This window comes from Dendrobates tinctorius, unplaced genomic scaffold, assembly GCF_039654945.1.
Source record: "Dendrobates tinctorius isolate UK_male_01 unplaced genomic scaffold, ASM3965494v1 ptg000008l, whole genome shotgun sequence".
Taxonomy (NCBI): domain Eukaryota; kingdom Metazoa; phylum Chordata; class Amphibia; order Anura; family Dendrobatidae; genus Dendrobates; species Dendrobates tinctorius.
The window spans coordinates 53088824-53106801 of NW_027361676.1; the positions used below are offsets into that span (position 1 = coordinate 53088824).

Here is a 17978-nt window from a genome sequence, read left to right on the forward strand (position 1 = left end):
TCAGGATACATGGGGCTCTGTCACACTGTTCATTGTTTATACAGAAGTCTCATTGTTATTGCTAGTTCAAAACAATAAAATCTGTGATGGAGGTTCCTATCAGCGCCATGGTTGCAGGTGTGAACAAAGCCCTATTTACTGTGTAAAGAAGAAAAACACATTTGAATGTTCTTTACTTTTTCTGTCTCTTTTTATATTATTCTACAGAACCCATTCTATAGAACATGATATAAAATAAATAACAGCAGTACCATTGTTTGGCATAGGTAATAGCAGAAAATTCAAGTTATCACATTGTGTACATTTAGATTGTTCCACCAAATGCCTATTTACTTATGCAGCTTGTCTGGCCCTTACTGCACACTTTAAATATATACAGTCATGCCCGAAAGTGTTGGCTTTCTTGAAATTGAAAAGAAGTATTTCTCCCAGAGAATTATTTTTCGAATTACAAATGTTTATTCCCTTTGTGCCTATTGGAATAACACAAAAAAACTGAGGAAAAAAAGACAAATTGGACATAATTTCTCCAAAAAAAAATGGACAGGACAAAATTGTCAGGACCTTTCCGAAAATATGGGTAAACAACTTTGCTTCAAGCATGTGATGATCATTCAAATTTACCTCAGGCAAGTAAGAGATGTGGGCAATAAGAAAATCACACCTGAAACCAGATAACCAGATAGTGTGCGAAGCAGTAATCAAACCAAAAGGTGGCTACTTTGAAGAACCTAGAATATAAGACATATTTTCAGCTGTTTCACACTTTTTTGTTAATTATATAATTCCACATGTGTTAATTCATAGTTTTGATGCCTTCAGAGTGAATCTACAATTTTCATAGTCATGAAAATAAAGAAAACTCTTTGAATGAGAAGGTGTGTCCAAACTTTTGGTCTGTAATGTATATCCCATTGCTTTTGGGAAAAGGCACCCTTAATAATAATAATAATAATAATCTTTATTTATATAGCGCCAACATATTCCGCAGCGCTTTACAGTTTAACAGTTTCAAAACACAAGTCATATGTAACAACATTAACAATACAATAATTAAAGCAAAATTAGACGACCCTGCCCGTGAGAGCTTACAATCTACAATGAGGTGGGGGAGATACAGAGTACAGGTGTATTTACAATGATGGTCCAGTCATCTTGAGGGAGTGAGGGATGGATGGAGATAGTGAATGGGCTACTCAAACACACTTACACATAGAATGATTTTGATTAGTGAATGTGATAGGCCGCTCTGAATAAATGTGTTTTGAGGGAGCGCCTAAATCTATGCAAATTGTGGATAGTCCTAATTTCTTGGGGTAGAGCATTCCAGAGGATTGGCGCAGCACGGGAGAAGTGGGATGAAACTGAATGGGAAGAGACACAGATTAGATATTAGAAAAAACTTTTTGACAGTTAGAGTGATCAATGAGTGGAACAGGCTGCCACGAGAAGTGGTGAGTTCTCCTTCAATGGAAGACTTCAAACAGAGGCTGGACAGACATCTGACTGGGATGATTTAGCGAATCCTGCTTTGAGCAGGGGGTTGGACCAGATGGCCCAGGAGGTCCCTTCCAACTCTACGATTCTATGATTCTATGATTCTAAGTCTTGGAGTCGGGAGTGGGAGGTAGGGATTAGTGCAGAGGTTAGTCGAAAGTCGTTTGCAGAGCGCAGCGGTCGGTTAGGCCGATAGACAGAAATGAAGGAGGAGCTGTAGAGCGGTGCGGCACTGTGGAGAGCTTTGTGGGTGAGAACAGGTACTTTGAATTGGATCCTATAATGAATGGGCAGCCAATGTAAGGACTGGCGAAGAGCAGACTCGTCCGAGTACTGAATAGCCAGATTGATGACCCTGGCTGCTGCATTAAGTATGGACTGGAGAGGGGATAGTCGACTAACGGGGAAGCCAATTAATAGAATGTTGCAGTAATCCAGGCGGGAGTGGATCAATGCTACAGTGAGGGTTTTTGTTGTTTCCATGGTGAGAAAAGGGCAAATTCTGGAGATGTTCTTTAGGTGTAAGCTGCAAGAGCGGGCAAGAGATTGTATATGGGATGTGAAGGAGAGATTGGTGTCAAACATGACAGCGCGCCTGCAGCCGGGGTGTTATTATAGTGCCACCCACGGAGAGGGAAATGTCAGATTTAGGGAGGTTAGTAGACGGCAGGAGCAGAAGAAGCTCAGTTTTGGAGAGGATGAGTTTCAGATAGAGAGCGGACATGATGTTGGAGACTGCGGACAGACAGTCACTGGCATTCTGTAGAACAGCAGGGGTAAGGTCGGGGAATGACGTGTATAGTTGTGTGTCATCAGCATAAAGATGCTACTGAAATCCAAATCTGCTAATAGTCTGACCAATTGGGGCCATGTAGAGAGAGAAGAGAAGGGGGCCAAGGACTGAGCCCTGAGGTACCCCGACAGCGAGAGGAAGAGGAGATGACGTGGAACCAGAGAACAAAACACTGAAGGAGCAGTGAGAAAGATAGGAAGAGAACCAGGAGAGAGCAGTGTCCTTAATGCCTAGTGACTGGAGCCTAGAGAGTAGGAGATGGTGGTCAACAGTGTCAAAAGCTGCAGATAGGTCAAGTAGAATGAGCAGAGAGTGGTCACCCTTCAAATATGAGAGACCAGGAGCAATCTACAAAAGAAGAGTGGTCCAAAATTCCAGTTGAGTGTTATAAGAAGCTTGTTGGTTGCTTTGGTAGCAATTGATTGCAGTTATTTATTCCAAAGGGTTTGCAGCCAATTATTAAGCTGAGGGCGCCAACAATTTTGTCTGGCCCATTTTTGGGGCTTAGTGCGAAATTATGTCCAATTTGCCTTTTTTCAGTTTTTTGTTTTTTTTTTTGTTCCAAAAGGAAATAAACATGTGTGTAACAAAACATTTGTAACTGCAATAATTATCTAGGAGCAATACTTCATTTTCTGGAGCAATTTCAATGGTGCCAAAACTTTCAGCCATGATTGCATAGTCATTTTTATTTCTATAGTATTTGCAAACGTATGAACTAAAAAATGCATTTATACAACTTTTAGATGTTTCAACCTTACTATAAAATTAAATAGGGCACAATACTACAAGACTGCTAAGTTTCCAATGACTAATTTCCAGTTTCTGGACTTCTTAGTTTAATAGTCCCACTTCATTCATAAAACACAGTGTAAAACTCACCAAGTTAACTTCAATAGTCTTCTCCCAGTCTTTCTCGTTGTTTACTCCAGCATTGTTCACCAGGATGTCCAGTCTGCCAAAATGTTCCACTGTCTTCTGAAATGCGTCTGCAACATAAAATGTGTCACATAAAGAGAAATATCCAATTTCTTTGAAGATCTGGATGGATTATATGACACACGTACATAATTACATGTTTGCCAATGCTGCTACAACCCTGTAAATCATGGCGATGTATAATTTACTTCATCTGCTCCAGGAGCTGTGATTTTATGTGTTAGACTGATCTCTCATATTAACATTATCAAACACAGTCATATGATTTCTCCAATTAACGTATTGCTGAATTCTATGATTCCATCCAAAGTTGATTACAGAGTAACTTTTATGCCCTTTTTTAATTCTAAACTTAATGTGATGTTTGTATTAAACTACGGCTTCTAAGACTGAAATAAGTGCAAGTAAGAAATAATACCAATTGTCAACCAGTTAGAGAGGCTATGTGTTCTGGTCACCTGGTCCCTCACATAAATCCAATATTTTCTCACCTCCATAGTTCTTCTTCTCACTTTCTTTACATATGTGGTGTATATTACTTATGGGCTTCGTGTATCTACATTATATCTGTTTTGTGTGTAATCACATATTTGCATTATTCCCATTGCATTATACTGTAGCTGTATACCTATCTTAGAAGTCCTGATTGCGCCTAAAGCTTTTGCATTTTAGTAATTTGTTAAGGCTTGGTTCACATAGCGTTTTTCACTAACTTCAGCGATCCGTGAGGGGCTTATGTCTTACGCCTAAACCTTGGCAAAGCAGGATTCAGGCGTAAACTCCAGCAGTGCCAATGACTATAATGATGCAGACGGAGTTACCATGTGCTCTGTTGTGCATCATTTTCAGCCGAATAAGTCTACTGGAGACGGATAGCAAGGCATAGTCAACAGCGTCTTGTTATCTGCCTCCAACAGGTGTATATATGGCACCCCAGAGTCCGGTTGCCACGGTGATATTGCCTCCCTTTAAGGGGTTATGTCATGCCTGGAGGCGGTGGGGGGGGGCGGGTCCCCATGCCAGGTAACACAGTGTGGGTCCCCATGCCAGGTAGCACAGTGTACATGTCAATTCCTGCTCCAGGCCAGAAAGGAGAGCTTCCTTATAAATTGTGGCCAACAGGGCACACTGTGACTATGTCTACATCATTATAGTCAATGGCCCCGTTGGCGCATAATGGTGCAGACGGATTCACTGTGTGCTCTGTCTGACATCATTTTTGGTTCTATATGCCTAGTTGAGCCTGGCAGGAAGATGCAGTTGACTTTGCCTTACTGCCCACCCCCAATAAGCGTACACGGCTGAAAATGATAAACAAAAGAACACACGGTGACTCAGGTTGCATCATTTTTGTCAATCGTCCCATCGGAGCTTACTCCCAAATCCCATTTTGCGGGGGTTCAGACGCTATGTGAACTCAGTGTAATACATTTTAATATACTAAGGGAATGCATTTTATCTATCTGTGATAATTATAATTGCCAATTTTATATTCTCTGAACTCTAAGCTACTGTTACAGGGGACTGAGTTTGATTTCTTTAACATTCCCTCCCCACACTTATCTTTACCTCTCAGCTGTTCTTGGTTAGTGACGTCACACTGGATAAACAATGTCCGGTTACTGCCAAACTGCTCATCAAGAGAAGCCTTACACTGCTCACCGGCTATGCGATTTTGGTCCACCATTGCCAACTAGACAAGAAAGCACACGAGAAAACATGAGTAACACTACATGCATACATGTTTAGTTTCCATTATATCAGTAGATGTGATTCGTATATTGGCCAGAGCAGAACCCTCGATACTGAAAAGTGCCAGAGAACATTTAGTATATCAGCACTTTTGTGATACTGGAAGATCAATATCCTTATCACCAACATAAATAGTGAGATTTTACTACTGCATAATAGGACAGGAAGTAGATGTATAAATCACATTTTGAACCACAATTAGAATAAATTTAAATATTGGATGATGACCTTTGAAGTAACTCCTGAGTCCACCCCATGGTGAAGTGCTCTACAATGCCTACATACAGTAACCAAATGACAGCTCTAAACACAAAAGAGTTTAATAATAGTGCTAGAAATGTCTAAAATATACAGATAAAAAAAATATAATAAATATGTAAAACTTTGAAATTTTAAAACAACAAATTGTAAGTAAAAATTTGTCATCCTCGCTATTCTCCAAACATTGTCAGCAGGTCTATTCAGTGAGATGTCAGGTCTAACCAGTGACTAATAGAAACTACATGTTCCATGTTTTTATTTTATTTTTGTTGCGTTGCACAAGACTCTTGCTCACGATGCGTCCTCCTGCAGATATCACTTATTTAGAATAGCAGGAGGACCGAATCATACTTGGAGGAGCTCCACCACCGCACCTGCAGATGCTTACAAACATTGATGCTCGGAATTTATTAGCACAGACAAGGCCATATAATTCTTCCTACTAATGAAGGTAACTGGTTCTACAAGTAGAATTCCTAAGATTCAGCACAAAACTATCTATTTATAGTGTACATGAAATACGGTCCTCACAAAATAGTTTATACTGGATATTTATAACAGAAAAGGTTATGAACACATAAAATAGGAAAGCAAGAAAACTGAATAAAAAACATTAGGTATCTTTGGCTACAAAAATGCTTTTTTCACTTTGATTTGTCCTGAATTAAAGAGAATTGCATTGTGAGATTGAGGAAAGGAACTTGTGTGAATCGGAGGAATCTCTATACAGCGCAGCTGAAGATGCAGGCGCTATATACCATATGCAATGAGCAATAAATGTGTCAAATCAAACTGTTATGAGAATACATTAACATAGAGGTCAATACATACCATATATTGTTCTGCAGTAACGCATTCAGCTCTCAGGGTTTGTTCTGGAGTGTACACTGCTATCACTACATGTACACTTTATTATGTTTTGCTTATACAGCACTATCATATTCTGCAGCACTTTACATACTCTCCCCAATGGGGCGCACAATCTAGGAGGAAACCAGAGTACCTGGAGAGAGAATATCCAAACGCCTTGCAGATGTTGTCCTTGGTGGGATTTGAACCCAGGACCCCAGCGCTACAAGGCTGTCTTGGTGGGATTTGAACCCAGGACCCCAGCGCTACAAGGCTGCGGTGTTAATCACTGAGCCACCGTGCTACTCATAGGGCCTTATCACACATAGCTATCTCGCTAGCGAGATCGTTGCTGAGTCACAAGTTTTGTGACACAACAGCGATCTCACCAGCGAGATCGCTGTGTGTGACAGCGATCAGCGCCCGGCCCCCCTGCCGGTATCGCTGAAAGAAACCTCTGGACATTTTTTTTCGGCGCTGATCTCCTGCTGGCCAGCACACATCGCTGCGTGTGACAGGCAGGAGACCAGTGATCAGCTGTAAAATAATAAAAAAAATAAAAAATATTGTTATTCTCACCTTCCGACGTCCCGTGCAGCATTCCCGCCTCTCTCCACGCTCCAGGTCCCAGTAATCCTTTGGAAGAATGACCGCGAGACTTCGCGAAGCCGCGAGAACGGACGTCATCGCGGTAATTCTCGCAAAGGATTACTGGGACCGGAGCGTGGAGAGAGGCGGGAATGCTGCGCGGGACGTCGGAAGGTGAGAATAACAATATTTTTTATTTTAATTCTATTTTTGACATGAATATGGCATCAGCGCTAATGAACACAGCGATGCCGCGCGCGGCGTCGCTGTGCTAATCGCTGGTGAAGCTGTCTGTTTGACAGCTCACCAGCGATCATATAGCGACTTACCAGCGATCCTGACACGTTGATATCGTTGTCGGGATCGCTGGTAAGTCGCTATGTGTGACTCCAGCTTTAGATTCTACAGGATTGATAAGAACAGCTTGTCAGGAGCTGATAGGGAGGTGAACCGCTAACTGCTATAGAGAAATCAATGAGCCAAAAAGAGCTGACTAGTATGTTAAGAGTCAACTTTTCTCTGGCCTCATGCCTTGTAGTCCAACCACACCCCTTGCATTGATTTGCAACTTTATGTCAATATACAATGTACACAGAGGGCTGCCAATCAGTGGTGTCTGAGGTGTAACTGGTCATTCTGAGCTCAGTTTGATATGCAGCAGAGAAAAGTGGGATTGTGTCACAACTTATGCACCCATTAAACTAAGTGATATTTTGCTAGAATCAGGGTTTCTGTTCCTAGATCATACTACTGTCAGATCACATAGCAAAAACATGCTGGAAGATTCCCTTTATTGAATCAGGCGCATCTTATCAGTGACATGCGCCTCGGCAGAAATGTTACTCCAGTCAGGATCTGGAGTAACATTTCTGGAGTAAGAAATGCTGTCACTTTTCATGAATGTGACAAACAGGCATAGCCATGCCCATCCCAAGGTTCTCCCAGAAGACCATTTATGGGGGAGACGTATAGCACTGGTAATAAAATCATCAAAAGTTGTAAAATTTTTGTGCAACGTAAAAAATGTTATGATTTTTCAGAGTGTTTTAAAATTGAATTAAATACTTTGATGAATCAGGGCAACAGATGTTTGGACTCTTGAGCCTTCTCCCCAAATGTAACCAACAGGCAATGGTTTATGCAACATGGTTATGTAAGGACACGTAAAATAATTACTCATCCAGCTTACTACATACCGGAGCGCTTAACCAACATGATGTATGAGTTATTCATCCGCTAGTACTTGCATCTTGTCCTGCCAACAACAGATGAGCAAAAGCCTATGTATCTCACTTGAGCTGTATATTTACCTAGAGGCTCCCAGATCTACATAAAACACGTGGAGCATGATCACCTTCAAAAACATCAGTCAGCCTCGTCCGGTACAATATGTCCATCCCAACAACTCCATTACAGGCATTTGTCATATCTATCTTCTGATGCGTCTTCATACACAAGATAATTGTCTCTCAGATGTCTCATTACATTTCACTCCTAAATACGTGTGTTCATGCCAGCTGTGGATCTTTGTTGTCTCCTCGCTTGGTCATGTTGTCCTCCGGTTCCTCATAACTAGCAGATAATTCCACATTCCTTCCTGCAGCTTACTCTTGTCTTGAGGGCTTAGCATTTTGTACTAGCATGCTTCCAGATGTGATAACACGAAGATGACATGTATTTACTAAAGCAACAGGAAGCATAATTCAGTCTATGCAATGTTTGTCCTTTCAGCTTATTAGTGAGTCGTTTGGGTCGTTTCTGTATGGTTTTTCACAAACTCACTGATGAGCTTCCTCCACTGCTACTACTCTGAGAACAATTGCATCTTGAGTGGGTTAGTTAATGCTTGGCCTTTGGTCAATAAAAGTTACCGATTTCTACTTCCACTTCGATTTTTTAGTATAAAAATGTTTTTTATTTTAAGCTTCAGTACCATTTTTGACTGAATCTAGAGTGCACCCACACTGACGCCCAGTCCCCCATAAAGGGCCAGATTGTATCCTAGTCTATCTTATTCAATCAATACTTAGCTGACCAACCAAGGAGACTTAAAGAGTAACCATGGTTTAGATTTGTATTGCTTAGATTAATATTACACATGAAAATAAGCAACTTTGTAACATGTACTATAGGAGAAATCTGCTTCTTTCTCCGCCAGGAGATGACAGTTACTACTAAGTTTTTATGTAGGCACTGTAGCCTTGCAGCGCTGGAGTCAAATCCCACCAAGTACAACATCTGCAAGGAGTTTGTATGTTCTCCCCGTGTTTTTGTGGGTTTCTCCTGGGTTCTCCAGTTTCCTCCCACACTCCAAAGACATACTGATAGGGAATTTAGATTGTGAGCCCCATCAGGGACAGTGCCGATAATGTCTGTAAAGCGCTGTGGAATTAATGGCGCTATATAAATGAGTAAAATAAATAAATGTAGACAAAAGAGAAGGAAGGAGGCGCTAGAGGCAGAATTCCTACTAATCCTCTCCTCAACATAAAATGTTATCAGTAGTAGCTCTCATACCCTATCTCAGTAATGTTCAGGGCCCGTCACACTAAGCAATATCGCTATAATGTCACTGGTTTTGTGACACAGCAGCGATATTGCTAGCGATATCGCTATGTGTGATACTTACCTCCGACCGGCTCCCCCGCTGGTTATCACTGATTGCGCGAGAACGGCCTGGGCCGTTTCTCGTCGGCCGCTTCCTGCTGTGGCGACGAGTGACGTGTGGACGCGGGCAGGAGGACGTCTTCATCGCCTCGTCTGACAGGTAAGTAGCGACCGCCGACCGCTGTTATGTCGCTGGTGAGACCTGCCTGTTTGGCAGCTCACTAGTGACCACTTAGCGATGCACCAGCGATCCTGACCGGGTCATATCGTTGTCGGGATCGCTGGTGCATCGCTAAGTGTGACAGTACCTTTAGGGATCTTTCACATTGCGATAAGTCACCATTCGGTTGCCCTGTCGAAGCTTATGTCACACTTCCCCATAAAATGGGATTCGGATAGATGCCCCGACAGAGCCATATAAAGGTGATGGCAGAGCGAACGTGTGCTCTGATGTGCATCATTTTCAGGTGTGTATGCCTACTAGAGGCGGACAATTAGATGTAGCAGACTGCGTCCAAGTGTCTGATTCCAGTACTGTCTTTCACTATGGCTATAGTTGACAATGACTCCTATTTGTTGCCAGATCCAAACTATTGCTTGTCTCCATTAGTAAACTCTGCCTGACTTGACTGTTTGCATGACTTCAATGACTTGAACTCTGCATGTCCAGAATCCATTATTTCTGGCAGTTCTTTACAGATCTCATCTTGACTTGTCTTCTTGGTGTCCATCCTCTGCCAACTGTTGCTAAGGGTGTCTACTCGAAGTTAATAAAAAAAAACACAAAAAACCCAGCAGTTTGCTGTTAGGAAGTACTGGCCAGACTTGTTTCTCAGTGGTATACATTTAGAGGTGGTGACTATTTCCATAGTTCATTGATCCATCTGTTCTTAATTAGTTAGTGCTGGATCTTACGTTCCCTTAAATTTTCTAAGCTTTTGGCCCAGGAGAGGTATGTCTGATAGGAAAGGTTAGGGTCCCATCAAAGATAATTTGCTTTGTCAGGACTGATGTGCTCACATGAACTGGCCAACTCGTGCACCTATTTATTATTTATTATGTGTTGCTTTATATATATACACATATTTATATATACTAGCTGAAGAGCCCGGCGCTGCCCAGGCATAGTAACTAACTACGGTTAGTTATAACAAATTACAATGATTGCATGTATATATATATATATATATATATATATATATATATAAAGCTGAGTGTAGAGCTCCGCCCACTCCGCATAGCCACATTCACTATAATATCCCACATCATCCCGTCAGCCAGAGCTACCGGACAACAGCCCCAAATATCCCACATCGTCCCGTCAGCCAGAGCCACCGGACTACTACCCCTAATCTCCCACATCATCCCATCAGCCAGAGCCACCGGACAACTACCACTAATATCCCACATCATCCCATCAGCCAGAGCCACCGGACTACTACCTCTAATATCCCACATCGTCTCATCAGCCATAGCCACCGGACTACTACTGCTAATATCCCACATCGTTCCGCCAGCCAGAGCCACCGGACTACTACCCCTAATATCCCACATCATCCCATCAGCCAGAGCCACCGGACTACTACCTCTAATATCCCACATCATCCCGTCAGCCTGAGGTCAGAACCAGAGCGCTGAGTGGAACGGTCCTAATTTCCATACCGGGGATCCCTTTAAGAGAGGCCTGGTGTCAGAACCAGAGTGCTGGGTGGATTTGCTCTGACTTCCATACCAATGATCCTTTTAATAGAAGCCTGTGGTGAGAATCAGAACGCTGAGGGATTTACCATAACTTCCATACTAGAGATCCCTTTAAGAGAGGCCTGGGGTGAGTATCAAAGTGCAGAGTGGATTTGTTCTCACTTCCATACCAGGGATCCCTTTAAGAGGGGCCTTGGGTCAGAACCAGAGCGCTGAGTGGATTTGCCCTAACTTCCATACCAGGGATCCCTTTAAGAAAGCCTGGGATCAGAACCAGAGCGCTGAGTGGATTTGCCCTGACCTGACTTGCATACCAATGATCCCTTTAATAGAACCCTGGGGTCAGAATCAGACTGCTGAGGGATTTGCCCTAACTTCCATACCAGAGATTCCTTTAAGAGAGCCTGGGGTCAGTCCCAGAGCATTTGAAGGCAAATGCCCTGACTTCCATACCGGGGATCCCTTTAAGAGAGCCTGGCGTCAGAACCAGAGTGCTTAGTGGAACGGTCCTAACTTCCATACCGGGAATCCCTTTAAGAAAGACTGGGATCAGAACCAGAGTGTTGAGTGGATTTGCCCTGACTTGCATACCAATGATCCCTTTAATAGAACCCTGCGGTCAGAATCAGAGTGCTGAGGGATTTGCCCTAACTTCCCTTCAGGAGATCCCTTTAAGAGAGCCTGGGGTCAGTCCCAGAGCATTTGAAGGCAAATGCCCTGACTTCCATACCGGGGATCCCTTTAAGAGAGCCTGGCATCAGAACCAGAGTGCTTAGTGGAACGGTCCTAACTTCCATACCGGGAATCCCTTTAAGAAAGACTGGGATCAGAACCAGAGTGTTGAGTGGATTTGCCCTGACTTGCATACCAATGATCCCTTTAATAGAACCCTGCGGTCAGAATCAGAGTGCTGAGGGATTTGCCCTAACTTCCATTCAGGAGATCCCTTTAAGAGAGCCTGGGGTCAGTACCAGAGCATTTGAAGGCAATTGTCCTGACTTCCATACCGGGGATCCCTTTGAGAAAGGCCTGGGGGTCAGTACGAAAGCCCAGAGTGGATTTGCCCTAAATTCCATACCAATGATCCCTTTAAGAGACCCTGGGGTCAGAACCACAGAGCTGAGTGGAAAGGCCCTAACTTCCATACCGGAGATCCCTTTAAGAGAGGCCTGGGGTCAAAACTAAAGCGCTGGGTGGATTTGCTCTGACTTCCATACCAATGATCCCTTTAACAGGGAAGATGTGCCTATATGATGGAGGATGTGTGATGTGTACATGGGCACAGGAGAGGGGATTCATTTCTGTCATGTGCTCTGTGCTCCTTTTTAGGGGGCAGACAATGGCTGGGAGCTTATGTTCCCAGGGATGCTAGATTTCTCCCACCATGTCAGTGTCTGCTGAGGTGTTGTCAAGTGGGAAAACTTACTCATAGCAACCAATCACAGCTCAGCTTCATTTAACCAGCTCTGGTGAAATGAGAGATGCTTAGTGATTGGTTGCAAGGAAAACTGTTGCTCATAGCAACCAATCATAGCTCAGCTTCTTTTGAACAGCTCTGTTGAAATGAAAGATGCTTCGTGATTGGTTGGTGATATACAGACACACACATTCAGTTTTATATATAGAGATATCCATCATATTCCGTAGCACCTTACAGACATTATCATCACTGTCCCAATTGAGCTCAAAATTGTCTCAAAATATATTAATGAGCTTTTGCTTTTATTCCCACATAACAGATAAGACACGTAAATGATTTTATGTAACCTGTCAAATGCTTTTGATGTGGTAAAGTTCACTTTATATGCAGAAGCAGTATTTCTGAGAGTAGAACAATCTGCACTGTGCAATAGACAATGATACTATAAGGAGCATGGTTGCTGAGATCACATAATACACAAAACCAGAGTTGCTGAGGTCATTATAAAGTACATTCAGTAACAGGAAAAGTTGCTGATGTCATTCCATTGCTACTAGATAACCAGCTGTTCCCAGTGTAATTCCACAGTAGAAACAGTACCAGCGCAAGTGGGAAGGTTAATACACAATACAATGCAGGACTCAGTAGATAATTTCTGTGTGCAGAGCTAAAGCTGACCATACACATTAGATCGGCTGAACAATACTTCAACTGACCATTTGGTTGACAGGCATCTCAGCCGACTCTCTTGGAGGCAGGTAGGAGTTGGCTGAGCACTCCTTTGTACTCCATGAGATAGCTACTGGCTGATAAGATAAGATAAGATAATCCTTTAATCGTCCCACCATGGGGAAATTCAGAGCATTACAGTAGCAAGGCAGGAACAAGTACAGATACAGATGCATAAAGGCATTACATTGACAGTAGGTAGGTACATATATGGGGGAAAAAAAAAAAAAAATGTAACCGGACTGTCACAACTTTGGCTCTATCAGTTCACTGTTTGGGTCGTTCTCCGTTTTAGACAGTGCTGGTTATACATCCTAACTGCAGCAGGAAGGAAGGGGGCATCCTAGGACAGAGCTGGCCCTTCTAATCAGTTTGTCCAGCCTATTCCTATCCCTGGTTGATATGCCACTACCCCAGCACGCCACACCAAAGAAGATGACTGATGCCACAACAGAGTTGAAGAAGGATGCAAGGAGTTCCCCTCTAACTCCAAAGGCTCTCAGCCTTCTGAGCAGATAAAGCCTGCTTTGGCTCTTCCTGTACACTGCATCCAAGTGATGGGCCCAGTCAAGCTTATTATTGAGGATCACACCAAGGTACTTATAGGTGTCGACTATCTCAATGTCATTTCCCTGAATGTTCACCACTACTGGTGGATTTTTGCCCTTGCGAAAGTCCACCACCAATTCCTTGGTCTTCCCGGAATTAATCCTAAGGTGGTTCCTCTGACACCACTCCGCAAAAGCTTGGTTAGTATCTCTGTACTCTCTTTCATCACCTCCTGTGATGAGGCCTACTATTGCAGAGTCATCAGAATACTTCTGCAAGTAGCAGCTAGATGAGTTGCACCTAAAATCCGCAGTGTACAGTGTGAAGAGAAAAGGGGCAAGAACTGTACCTTGAGGTGCCCCTGTATTGCAGATCACCGTGTCTGACACACTGTCCCGAACCTTTACAAACTGAGGTCGGTTCGTGAGGTAGTTAAGGATCCAGGTGGAGAGTTGGAGGTCCACACCAACAAGGCCCAGCTTGTCTCTCAGTAGACCTGGCTGTATGGTGTTAAAAGCACTAGAGAAATCGAAGAACATTATTCTCACAGTGTTCCCAGGTTTCTCCAGGTGAGAGAGAGTCCTATCTAGAAGGTGGATAACGGCATCATCCACACCAATGCCCGGCCTGTAGGCAAACTGGAGAGGGTCCATATCCGAGCTCACTAGAGGACGGAGACGTGTGAGAACCAATCTCTCTAATACCTTCATCAGGTGTGATGTCAATGCTACAGGTCTATAGTCATTAAGGTCTTTCGGATAAGGTTTCTTCGGAACCGGTACCACACACGATAATTTCCACAGTTGTGGTACTATACCTATTCTCAGGCTCATATTGAACAGATATGTAATGATCTCACTCAGCTGATGCCCGCAGGTTTTGATTAGTCTTGCACTGATGCCGTCAGGACCTGAAGCCTTCAAAACTTTGATCTTAGTCAGTTCTTTTGCAACCTGGGTACTTGTGAAGAACAGACCCTGGCTCAGTTGACAAGTTGCAGCAGGGGGTGAGGTTATTGTAGCAGAGAGTTGTGAATGGTATGCAGGGGCAGGAGCAGCCAGTGTGTGATTAAATCTGTTAAAGAATAGATTAAGTTCATTAAGCCCCTCTTTATCTACAACCATCCTGGAGACAGTCTGTCTATGCCCAGATATAGACTTTAGACCCTCCCAGACTTCATGGATCCTTTTCTGTGACAGTTTCAGTTCAATTTTCCTCTTATAATTAGCCTTTCCCTGCCTGATTAGATTCTTCAGATCTTTCTGCACCTCTCGCAGCCATGCCCTTGTCACCTGATCTGAAGGCCAACTTCTTCTCTTTGAGAAGAGCCTTTATTCCGGGGCTGATCCATGGTTTGTTGTTAGAGAAGCACCTCACTACTATTGTGGGTACCGTGTTGTCTACACAGAAATTAATGTAGTCCGTTATACAGTGTGTGAGACCATCCATGTCATCACCATAGGAATCTTGCAGCACATCCCAAGTGGTTGTTTCAAAGCAGTCTCTCAGAGCATCATCACTCTCCTCAGTCCATATCCTCACTGTGCGAGTGACAGCAGGTTCTCTCTGTACAAGTGGCTTGTACACGGGTTGGAGGTGCACTAGGTTGTGATCCGATCTTCCAAGGGGCGGTAGGGCTGACGAGGCATATGCCCCTCTCACATTGGCAAAGAACAAGTCCAATGTTTTGTTGTCTCTAGTGAGGCAGGTAACATACTGTGTGCAACTGGGTAGTATGGATGCTGGAGACACATGATTGAAGTCATCGTATCATGGTATCATGGTATCATGATATCATGATATCATGGCCCCTGGCTTTCCTCAGGAGGAGAACAATGTGATCGGCAGTCTGAAATAGGATTTATAGCCAACATCCTCCCTCACCATAATTCGGTCACCTCCTTTGTACATATTAGACCGCTGGCTGAACCCGTTGATATTGGCGGGTTTATTTGAGAATAGTCTAATGAGTATGAGGACCTTTACAATATATCAGTAGACAATTGTAAATTTCAGCAATGATCATATAATGTGGCAGTCAGAAGTGTCTGCATTTTGCAGCCGGCTCAGGTACGGTGAAACTCACCAACCCCCAGATTTCAATTGTACAAATGAAGCTCTGACTGCCAGCACTTCCGAGTCAAGGTGTCAATAGCAGTGTGGAGCAGTGGGGATGAATGTGTGGGGAGACAGTAAAGGGAGGGATGTGAGGAGACAGTATAGGGTGGGGAGCAGAGGGGAATAGGTAGAGAAACAGTTTGGGGAGAGGTGGGAATATATGAGGAGACATATTGGGGGAGGAATATATGGTGTGAGAAATATCTGAGGGGACTGTATTGAAAAGAATAGTGTGAGCAGACAGTATGCGGGGAGAAAAGTATGAGGGGACAGAGTATCTTGTCTTTCAGTTACTAGTATGACTATTCCCTGACAATGACTCCTAACTGTTGCCAGTCCTGACCCATTGCTTGCCTCTATTAGTGAACTCTGCCTGCCTTAACCGTTTGCATGAGTTAATTGACCTCAACTCTATATGCCATGAATCTAGTATTTCTGGCAGCGCTTTCCAGATCTCATCTTGACGTGACTTCTTGGTACCCATTCTCTGACAACTGTTGCTAATGGTGTCTAGTCCGAGTTAAAGGGAATCTGTCACCCAATTTTCGGCCTATGAGATGCGGCCACCGCCATCAGGGGCTTATCTACAGCATTCTGCCAACAGGGCAGAGAAAGTATGTCTGCGCAGGAGCCGCGGCAGAAGTAAGAAAGAGGACGGCATCGCTAGAAGATGGGAGGTGCCGGACACCCATCGGACCGGACCGGACCCCCGAATGAGTGAGTATAATCTAACTCGTTTTTCTTATCTTTTAGGTTACATCGGGGGCTTATCTACAGCATTACAGAATGCTGTAGATAAGCCCGATGGCGGTGGCCACAGCTTATAGGCCAAAAATGGGGTGACAGATTCCCTTTAATGAAAAAACACAGCAGCTTGCATCTGTTCACACTTGGTTCATTGTGTTAAGTAGTGGCCAGACTTGTTTCTTTGTAGTATACAGAGACTGGGCAGAGTGGGGTGCAGTATAGAGAAGGGGCAGCATGGGGACACATTGAGAGAGCACAGCAAGGAGTAGACAGTATGCTGACGAGGGGGAGTGTGAGCTTGGGGTTGCACAGTACAGAGACTGAGTCTAGAATGGAAGGAGATGACAGTGTGGAGGATATTTTCCATATGAAGGACAATGTGGGAGTCATATTTTGTGCAGGGAGCAATTATTTATTCAGGGGCACAATGTAGTGCAGATATTTTTATTTAAGAGCATTATAATCACGCTATTATTAAGGGCACTGTGTTGGAATTTGCTGCAGAAGACAGCAGAAAAGACATCATGTCATCTGGACCAGATGGAGAAGAAAAGAAGAATGACTCCAATCAGAGATGTCAAGTAAAAAGGTGCCTGGATGTAAATGTCTATTTGTTATCCTGACCACGTATCATCACTACTGTGGTTCCTATATGGTCCACAATCTGATAATGGCTAATAACAACTCCCGACATTTCCTTACCATTGTGGTGGACATACTAGGAATTGTAGATTTAAGCGGTACAATTGTATATGGGCCTGACCTGACATTACAATTGATAACTGTAGCAAGCTTAGTGCTGAATTCATGTATAACAAGAATTACCAATAGTTCAGGGAACCATCACAAGTTTAACAAACTAATCCCTTTGCTGTATTCATGTACTAATGTATTCCTGTACTAATGTATTCCTATACTGTGGTGGTTCTGTTGATGTATTTCTGTACTGAGAGTGGTTCTTGTGATGTAATCATGTTCTGATAGTGGTTCTGGTGATGAATATCTGTATTGATAGAGGTTGTGATGCCGTATTTCTGTACTCATAGTGATTCTGGTCATGCATTCTTGTACTGACTATGGTTCTGGTTATGTATTTCTGCACTGTTGTGGGTTCTGATACTATTAATATTTTTTATCTTTATACATGAAATGTATCTTCTTTTAATCAAATTTAATAAAGGTTTCATTTAAAATAGTTAGTAATATAGTGTATTGAGTAGTATTAGGTTATATATATTGGTTCTGATCTTGTACACATGGAATAATTCATAATTTGAAAGATTACATGGCCATGTTAACAAGGTATTGTCTAGTGAAGAGCGAGTATACTCATTGCTTGGGTTTTCCTGAGCATGCTCGGGTGTCCTCCGAGTATTTTGGCGTGCTCAGAGATTTAGTTTGTGTCGACGCAGCTGCATGATTTATGGC

At 43.1% G+C, this 17978-nt stretch overlaps 1 protein-coding gene across 2 annotated transcripts in view; it reads right to left on the reverse strand.

Moving 5' to 3' along the window:
* Positions 1-17978, reverse strand: part of HPGD (15-hydroxyprostaglandin dehydrogenase) — a 91425-nt gene that overhangs the window by 64062 nt on the left and 9385 nt on the right. For both annotated transcript variants that reach the window (XM_073577577.1, XM_073577578.1), the window contains exons 2-3: positions 4799-4922; positions 3173-3279 (exon numbers count right to left, since the gene is read on the reverse strand). In XM_073577577.1, coding sequence (XP_073433678.1) covers positions 3173-3279; positions 4799-4922 — 231 coding nt within the window. The remainder of the gene's footprint in view (positions 1-3172; positions 3280-4798; positions 4923-17978) is intronic.